The 10,000-nt window shown below is 39.9% G+C and overlaps 1 protein-coding gene across 1 annotated transcript in view; it reads right to left on the bottom strand.

The window, feature by feature from the left end:
* The window catches only part of LOC137632355 (uncharacterized), a 53,184-nt gene that overhangs the window by 20,627 nt on the left and 22,557 nt on the right, over positions 1-10,000 (bottom strand). The window contains exons 14-17 of the mRNA XM_068364291.1: positions 9,512-10,000; positions 4,865-5,054; positions 4,468-4,565; positions 3,019-3,086 (exon numbers count right to left, since the gene is read on the bottom strand). The exon at positions 9,512-10,000 is cut by the window's right edge and continues 47 nt beyond it. Coding sequence (XP_068220392.1) covers positions 3,019-3,086; positions 4,468-4,565; positions 4,865-5,054; positions 9,512-10,000 — 845 coding nt within the window. The remainder of the gene's footprint in view (positions 1-3,018; positions 3,087-4,467; positions 4,566-4,864; positions 5,055-9,511) is intronic.

Genomic DNA, 10,000 nt, shown 5'->3' on the forward strand with positions numbered 1-10,000 from the left:
GGTATATAATATTAGGCTATATTGTCTTGTTCTCTAATTATTTTTATTTCCATAGTATTCATAAAAAACTTTTACCTTAACATTCACCTGGTTATTCGTTAATGCATATCTATATGTCTTATGGTGTAGGTAGGAAACATATTTCCTAGTTCCTTTCACCACATACGCAGTACATCCATTCCTTTTCTAACTCGTGATCTTCCATTACTTCCAAAAGTTTCATCCCATTTTAATCTTTTATTTCCCCATCTCCTTCCTTTTCTACATTTATAAACAAACACACGCATTTATCTCCACAGGCTCATTTTCCTCATTCTCGCATCTTCAAACTCAATCTTCTTTCTATACCTTATATATTCAAATCTCTTATCACCCACACTCATGATTGCCATTTAAAAACTAGCCCACTTCCCTCATAAAAAAGCAGCAAAGTTCTTACACCCAAAACCTTTATTTTTTTTTTTTTATTCTCTGAAGAACTCATAATCTCTCACCCCATTCGAACTAAGTTTCTAAACGTGGGACTTTCCTGATCAAGACACTCCCAGATTAAAACACTCACAGCCTTTCTACTAGTGCTATATCCTTCTCAGTTTGCTATCATTTCTAGGACGAATGCAGTGAATCTTTACTTTTACTCAGTACTTTCATTACCAGCTTTCTTTTCCTAGCACTCTTCTTCTTTGAACTCTCATTCACCTTCGTGTATGCTGCTATAGCAGAGGATGTTTTCTTTCTATGAGCTATTTTCAGGTGACCTTTTACACACATTTTTGGCTCTACATTACTTGATTTCTTCAGCCTTATATATAATTGAGGGGAATGTTCATGACTGTAAATTATCGTTCAATCATCTGCAAAAAAAAAAAAAAAAAAAAAAAAAAAAAAAAAAAAAAAAAACGAGACTAAAATTACCTCTTTGGCGTAAATACTTACGTGAATAAAGCCCCGAGAAAACAACTTAGTTACTATTTTTCGCTAAACAAAACGAGCTTGGCGCGCAAGCTGTTAAAAGTTACATAAGCGGTTGGCGTCAAAAGTTAATATTTCCATACGATATCCAGATGTCATAATAGTTCAGACGATTGAGAACCTATTTTTAACATGAATTGAACAATGGTATTGTTCATGGGATCAATATGAACACTTACACGGAAGTTGATCGTCGCTTTAGCTAGGAATGAAGAGATAACGACACACACACACACACACACACACACACTAGCCTCTCTGTTACAACGAGAAATGGATCTGGATAAGGCAATCCTTTTAGTGAAGGCTAGATATATATACTCAAGCTAAAAGCAAATTTCAGAGGAAGATACACAGATGATGTGTTAACCTATGCAAATTTGAAGATATTACAAAGCATTTATTTTCGCGCCCATAATAGGACAGTCAACAAAACAAGATAAAAGCGTAAGTATGTTGCAAAATCCCAGCAGGGATCTGGTTGCGTACATAAGTAGGGCAATGCGTAAAAAAAAAAAAAAAAAAAAAAAAAAAAAAAAAAAAAAAAACCACAATAGTTTTCCAAAACTAATGATAGCTAGGTATTATCCCAACTGATTTCAAGGTAGAATGGGATAAAAGTAACGATTAAGAATTATATTAATAATTGTATTATGATGCAGGTAAAATAAGCTTAATTACAATAAGTATAGTGGCCGCAAACTTATTTTCCGGAGTGAGCAGTTGGGAACCAGGACAAAAACAGCAGAAATAACTTTTATGATTGAAGATTCCTAGCAGAACAGTGGTATCTGGAATCACTTGTTCTTCGAATATTTCAACAATTGTTAACACGAATATAAAGGAAACTTTGCGTAAGATGAACAAGGAACGAACGGAGATAAAGGAAGACTTCAAGAAGTCCGGTTACTAAAATTATATACAAATTTTTCCATATTGCTCAATCCCCTTGTCCTAGAAGAATTGCTTACCATACCTAAAGTCTTTTCTACCCTTGTTATTATTATTATTATTATTATTATTATTATTATTATTATTATTGTTGTTGTTGTTGTTGTTATTGTTACTTGATAAGCTATAACCCTAGTTAGAAAAGCAGGATGCTATAAGCCCAGGGGCTCCAACAGGGAAAATACCCAATTGAGGAGAGGAAACAAGGAAAAATAATTTTTTCAACATTAAAATAAATATCTCCTATATAAACTATAAACACTTTAACAAAACATGAGGAAGAGAAACAAGACAGAACAGCGTGCCCGAGTGTACCTTCAAGCAAGAGAACTCTAACCCAAGACTGGAAGACCATGGTAGGCTACAGAGGCTATGGCACTACCCAAGACTAGAGAACATTGGTTTGATTTTGGAGTGTCCTTCTCCTAGAAAAGCTGCTGTCCATAGCTAAAGAGTCTGCTCTATCCTTAACAAGAGGAAAGTAGCCGCTGAACAATTACAGTGCAGTAGCTAACCCCTTGAGCAAAAGATTTGTCTGGCAATCTTAGTGTCAGCAGGTGTAAGAAGACGGAGAAGAATATGGAAAGAATAAGCTAGACTATTCGATGTATGTGCAGGCAAAGGAAAAATGAGCCGTAACCATAGAGGTGCATATCTGACCAATAACACCAGTCCCGCTGAACGTTTGCGTCACAGTGTTTATGCATTTCCGAACATCTGAACATGTCAGATGGATTTGGTTTCACATCTCTATTGAGTGGCATTATTCCGATAATGAAATTATATATATTTTTTTCTGCACGAGAAAATATGGACCTTGATGTGTTGTAATGCTGGATCAGATTCATACTCTGTTGTAACTACATTTGATAATTTAGTTGCAATATAAAGATACTAAAACGTATTTGCGTCTTATTACTGCTGCCTCAGTTACAGACTAATAAAGTATACTAGTGTCTTATTTAATTCCTGTAAAAGCTTATAACTTGAAGTTAAGACAAAGATTTCCCAAAGAACGAATCTTACATTCTCATGGTAAGTAAAAAAAGGGTAAGCTCCAAAGTTTTCCCATTTTGTTCCTACGGAAATACAAACCTTGAATCCTTGTCGTCAATATCAAAATTTTCCCAGCTGAGGGCAGGAAGCACTAAACCAGCTCCAGGCTTAGTGGAAAAGACAGATCTCAGGAATTTCACATAGGTCTAGTAGACCAGATAAGGAAATCTATTCAAGGTGGAAGGCACATACACAAACCCACAGCTAATAGTAATTTCAAGATAATTCTCTGGTATGCTTCCATCTGGACGACATGGCCCGAGCCCAATAAACGGGTTTTGAACAAAGTGAAAAATCTATTTTTGGGTGAGTGCGCCATGTTGCCCTGATGGACCCACCCTTTTGCTGACCTCTCCCAAAATTACTTTATCGCGGCCATTTCTGCTTAACGACAAGAAAAGGAATGGCGTCGCGGTAGTAGTAGGGATGGAGGTCCACCGGGTAATTAGAACGGCACCTCCTCCTTTTGCCACTCTTCTCTTCCCCCTTACATCAGAGTTGAATCTATTCGGGGTGAAGATTGCCATGTGTCGTATCCAGTATACGTCCCGATATTATGCGATATCCTTTACTGGATACTCCCACCATGAGTTATAATCCTGGAGACCTTCGGTTTAATTCTCTGGGAGTTTCACTGTAGCAAATATCCCTTAGAAAGCTACCCAAGGAACCTTCCATCAGGACGAAATGGCACTCAAAACCAGTTTATTGTTCCGAGGCCGGCATGCTTTCGGTGCCATTACATCATGTTTCAATCGCTTAGAAACACTGAGTTATTAAGTCCTTTTAATTTAGGAATGTTTTATTTTGTTATTCTAAAGTGTGGTATGTTTCTGATATCGCTCATCCTTCCTTGGTGTTCCTTGTGTGTTTATCAGCATTGTCTTAGGCTAGCCTACCATAGCCGGCAGCCATGCCTAGTAATTTTCACTATGCACCATACCCTTCTTTCACCAAACTTTACCGGTTAGGTGAGGCAGGTAGCTACAGTCTTAAAGGTCCTTCTGGGAGTTGGATAGTGTTCTTAGTTACCCTAGGGCGACTGTTTTTACTTTCCACTAATCCTACATTGATCTTTATCGTGAAAATCCATGTTTATGGAATGCAAAGCTGAAATGCTATAAGAATAGACAAATGCATAACAGCACTAAAAGGCAATTGCTACAGTGATAAGAGAGCATGGTACATCCTTAGAACTTATAATTCTTAGTGTTCTGGCGGTCATGTACGGCTTTCATTAACTTAAGGGCTGCTTACCCACTTTTCATAAGTAAATGATCAGGTTTAGGCAGGTTCACTTATCTGTCTTTCAGTCCTGTACTTCCCCCATGGGATTGTTCGCTCTCCCCGTTGACCTTATAATGTGTCTGCCGCCTTGTGTTGACATGCCTGGGGTATTGGCAGGTCAGTCTTTTACTGGCTAATAGCAATAGTTGCCGCCTCGGGGACAGCTGTTGCCGATTTAGGCAATATGATCAGTGAACTTACCTTCTCAGGTTGTTTTAATAGACCTCCTCTGGAGGCTCTGGCGTTCCTTTGACGAGATCCTTTCCTCCATATTCCTACCACACCATCATTATACTTTGCTTCATAAATCATTACAGAATTCATAGCGGTTTGCCACGTATCTTAATCTCATTTTAGATTTAGCCATTCTTTAGGGGTAGGTTCATTTAGGTTAGGACGAGTTAAACTAATTTTAAGAAGATATCTTTATTGATTTGTACTCATTGCAATGTCTTTTCTCTATAGGTTGCTGATGACGAAGTGTTCAACTGTCACCTGTACCAGGTGGGTCAAGTTACCCTGTGGCCACAAGACCTGCTGGAAACATACTGACTGCCAAGTTACCAAGGGATCAGTTGCAATCTGGGACCCTACCAACATCCAGGTTTGCACAGATCTCCTTCAAACCAGCTTCTATGCCACCGACGTCTCTTTGGACATTCGAGATCAAAGTCGGAGGACACTCCGACACTGGGCAAGAGGCTTCCAGAAGAGCTCTCAACAAGGTGCCCCTTATCTTCCTTCTCTGGAACTGAAGGACCTGCTCTTCCCCAAGGCTGAGGTGTCCTCTGTATTTAGTCACCAGTTACCAACTCCCGCCAGTACCAGCAGATCACGCGGACGATGAAGTCTGGGAAGCTCTGAAAGTCGTGAGCCTGGACACCAACATCACGTCTACTACTAGTTCTGTATTGTTAGATAGGGAGAGGATCCTGCTGACTACAGAAGCCTCATTAGATTTATTGGATGTACATCAGGCGAGTGCAGCTCCTAGTGCTTCTTTACTTTCAACCCAAGCCCCAGCTTCCACCTCCACCACAGTTCTGATGTTAGATAAACCTTCGCGTCCCAGTAACTTGGAACTAATAGTGTCCATGAAAGCTTTCATGGAGAACCTAACTGCCAAATACGAAAGTTCTTAAGCAGATCTAACAGCGAGGATAGAAGCTTTTCAACAGGCACCGATTTCCAAGGCTCCCTTAGCTTCGAGCCTACCAGAAAGCACAGTTAAGAACCCTTGGCACTATGCTGAGCAAACTGCCTTAACTGAAGGTTTCCTTCATATAGGGGATGGTTTGGGTTCCAAGCCAGTTTCAGACTTTGAATCCTTTCCATCGATTGATAGCTATCCTTACAGCTACACAAGGCTCGACTCTGAAGCGCCCATTAGGGATGATGCGACCATTAAGTTAACAATCATTCTGGATCATGGCAAGGCTCAATCCCTCTTGGTTTAGGGAGTTAAAGACTGCTGAATTCACCAACACCTAACTACAGGCCACTTTTATGGCCCCATGGATACTGTCTTCCCTTTTGCCTCAAAGCTTAGAGGTCATGATGAAAGCAGTGATGGAGAACCGGCCATTCCCAGTGCTAGAGAAATGTAAACCAGTCTCTCTAGCCCTAGGGATTCGGACATCTGGGAAGATGTCCTACATACCTTCATTGTTGGAAAACAAGACATCAGAGGCAATCCATTTAATGAGAAACTGCCTAGGACTCCCAATTCCCTATAGAAGGGAGAACTGGAAGCTAATGAGAAATTTTCTGACTCTTCATCCTTCCAATCTTATCTGGATATACTTATTGGAAACTATTCCAAATATGACCTCTTATCTGTCTTGGCAAAGACACTCCTAATCATGTTTCATAGAGATCTCCATGCTTTCTTCATAGCTAGAGGGGCATGTAGAGAACACGTCCTAGCTGCTGCTACTATCAGACATGAACCTAGAAAACTGATCAACTCCAATATCTGGGGGAAGGATCTCTTCCCTGAGAAATTGGTTTAAGTCATGGACAAAACAGCCCAGGAGAACGAGAGCCTTCACAACATGTAGGGAATTTCTTCCAAACTGAAATTTACCCTCAATGAAGGACCTCAATCCAGGGGAAAGAGACCCATTAGTCACTTCAAGGGTAGGAAATCCTTTACTGTCGCGACAGCCTCTGTTGCAGCCAAACCTCAGAATGGGTACACTGTTCCCCCAGCAGATCGTTTCAGTCTCAAGCCTTCAAACCAGTGTATGAGAGAGCTACCTCCACGTTCCACCCTGCCAAAGCTCATAAGTAGGGCTACATTAACAGGGGAAGGTCTGGAAGATGCTGTCGAACTTAAAACCGAGGAAGTAGAGACAAGACGTCTAAAGTTTCAGGTCTTTCACAACAACGAGGAGCTTCCGGTAGGGGGATGACAACCTTTTCAGGGATCAATGGGAGTTTAATCACTGGGCTCGCAGCATAGTCTCTAAAGGGCTATGCAGGAAATGGAGACAAACCAACCCAGTTCAAGAAATTCTTTCAATCCACCACTCCCCTTTTTGAAGGATATGATTCAGGACCTCCTTTGGAAGAGAGTCATCTGCTGCACAAAATCCATTTACTTCTGCTTACCCAAGGAAGATTCTAACTATTCTGGACTTGTCCCCACTAAAATTCGTTCTGAATGACATGTTCCAGAAGCTGACTATCTCGCAAATACGGATCATTCTACCCCAGAGCACCTACACAGTCTCCATAGATCTTACAGACGCCTATTGGCATCTTTCGATAGGTTGGCGCTTATCCCCCACCTTTGTTTTAGACTAGCAAGAAAGACCTACATATTCAGAGCTGGACAACTTGTTAGTCTGGGCTGCAACAAAGACAATGTCTTCAAACAGCCCAAGAAGTCATGGACTTTCTTACAATCGCAGTTTCCAAAGCAAACTCGAGAAATCCAGGGTATCTCCAACTCAGAAATTACAGTGGCCAGTACTTCACTAGAATCTACAATCACACACCTTCTCTCTGCCACAAGGAAAGAGAAAGAAAACCGCAAACTTGGTCAGGTGTCTACTTAGTTAAAAATTACTCGCCAGACCCCAACAATTATGGGTTGTGGGGTTGTTACAGTTCGTTGCCATGACAGATCCAATCCTGGAAGCAAGGCTCAAGGATTCCAACAGAGTCTGAAGAAAGGCATCCAGTGCTCTGATAGATCTTCACCACAAAACCCCAGACTTACTGGACCCTGTGTTCCCATTCAGCTCCCCCGTGCAGATGCACGAAGCAGGATTTCAGGATGGTCAGTAAAATCTTTAATAATTCACAGCTCAGGGCCACTGGCTAAATGCTCTTCCACATTACTGACAAATACAGGGCGGACACTGATTTGCCCTTAATTCTTGTGCTTTGAAACTGTTAACAGATCAGACAGTCCAAGGTAGACAGTAAGCAAACTTATAACTTAAGCCAGAGGACAGAATGTAGGCAGTTATTTCAGACAATTGTCAGGCAAGTACTAGTCCAGTACCTCAATGGGCATGGGCACTTCAATGATTTGCTCATGTTTCTTTGTCAGAAGTCATATACTTAATCGTCAAGCATACAACAGAATTAGCAACTGTCTGCCCGCCATGAATTTTTCCCTCATGTTGAAGTGCCTTTGGGTATAGATACCAACTCTTCCATAAGGAATACGGAAAGTACACTACTGGAGGTGCACCACAGCCACCATGCCCTTTCATGTTTTTAGTACTGTATGGGTACCAGGGTAAGGATCCAGGTAGAATATAACACTACACTACTTGGCTTATGGTCCAGGTCAAAGCTGTGCGTGTGCGCCTACTGCCTGCCTTTGTCAGTTATCTGGTAACCGTTTCAATGATAGAGTTATGGGCAAACCAGTGTTCACCTTTAATTTGCCCCTTGTGTGGAGGAGGTTTTATGAAACTACCCTGCCTGGCAGCAGTCTATTCGATTAGAGTTACACTAAATTGTTCAAATTTCCAGTTGGGTCTGCAACCTCACTTTGAGCTAGGGTTGGGAGATGCCTACTCTAGTTTTATCCAGACATTTCCAGGCCCTCCGTGGTCCTAGCTTCGGTCCTGATCACATGATCAGTCTCTAGGCCACTGTGCCATCCAATACCTCGGACACTCACGAGTAACAAATATTCTATAAAAACTTAACTGGACAAGTATGCTCTTTCATAAAAAGATTATCCGACAATAATATTCTACCTGCTCAACCATGCATATTCCCGATGGAAGATTCCTCAGTAAATGTATACTTTCGGGTTTCATTTTCAGTGTTTAACACTCTAATTGAGTCTGTAATTTAACCCATCCCTCAAAACTTTCATTCATGTACTCTAAAAATATTTAGATACCAAACAACCATTTAAAATTATGCATTATGGTTCTTACATCTCTGGTTTAAGAATTTCAGGCCAGAAGCGAAGTAGTGTTAAGATTTATCTAACACCGTGTTTGGATCATGATGGATGTACAGTATATCCTCTCTGGCAAATCCAGCAAGTTTTAAAATGACTTATGGGAACTTTCCAAACTATTAGAAAGGAAGCACTGTACCCACCTATCTCATTTTGCAAATCTTCTGAATATAGTGCTGTAAATAACTGATCCGAGAAGAACCTTCAAAATAAAGTTTTTCCAACCAAACAGCTGAGATGATTAAAAAATTAATACACAAATAACTATTTATACAATTAGAAACCTCACTGCCAATCTCTTGCAACTCTGGCATCACCAATACAACAGTTTATTTTTAAGAGATCTTGTCATCCATTCCACACCCAGAGTAAGATCCCTACCAATCTGTATATTTGTATCAACTATTTATGACTATCAATAAATTTAAAAATTCAAAAAGTATAAGATACTTTTCAGTTAACGATTTAATGCATCTACTTGATCCACCAATTTATCAATTCTAATATAATTCCTTTTCCCCATTCACAAGGTCAACTTGCTACTACTGTCGTCATATTACAGAATTGGTATTTGCAAACTCTCTAAAATTTATTTTAAATAGTTTTCAGTTTCATAATTTTACAACAGAGAATCTTATTCATCAAATAAAAAAGTTAACACTAACCCGAGATATGTTTAGCCCAACTAAAGCAAAATTTGAGATTTTTCAAATGTTTTATTTAAAACAAAAATATGACTAAAACCTCTGGTACAAATTTTGTCGTGAGTTAAATGGAAATTAGAAGGCTAGTTTTATTTCAAAATCTTTACACATTTGTGTCCGGACATCGGAAATCTTTTTCATCCATATTTTTCCTCAAGTCAGTTTCAGCTTTCTTCAACTTGTCTATTGAAAATGGCATATTTTCCATGACATGATTGACCAAGTTTATTGACATTTCATTATTATCAAAATCTGCCCTAACCAGCAGAACCTCACTTAGGACTTCATTTAAATGTTTGAAGACATTAAGTACTTCCTCCATGGGACAAACTTCATCCAAATTCCCTTCACCATCATTACTAAGTTTCGTGGTGTTCACTTTTATTAAATCTGTCATGTTCACAGTACCCTTGGCCTTTCCTACAGCATTCAGCATTTCTTCTAATTTGGACCAGAAAGCCCAGGGTAAAGGCACCTTCTCAGTTGTTATCTGGCTTCCATTGGGTGGGAGTCCACCAATCTTCCCTGAAGCTACTGCAGCTTTTCCATAGACTTCGATCATGACTCCTTGCAAAAAGGAAAAGTCTTGGATGGC

Source organism: Palaemon carinicauda, chromosome 41 (genome assembly GCF_036898095.1).
Source record: "Palaemon carinicauda isolate YSFRI2023 chromosome 41, ASM3689809v2, whole genome shotgun sequence".
NCBI lineage: Eukaryota > Metazoa > Arthropoda > Malacostraca > Decapoda > Palaemonidae > Palaemon > Palaemon carinicauda.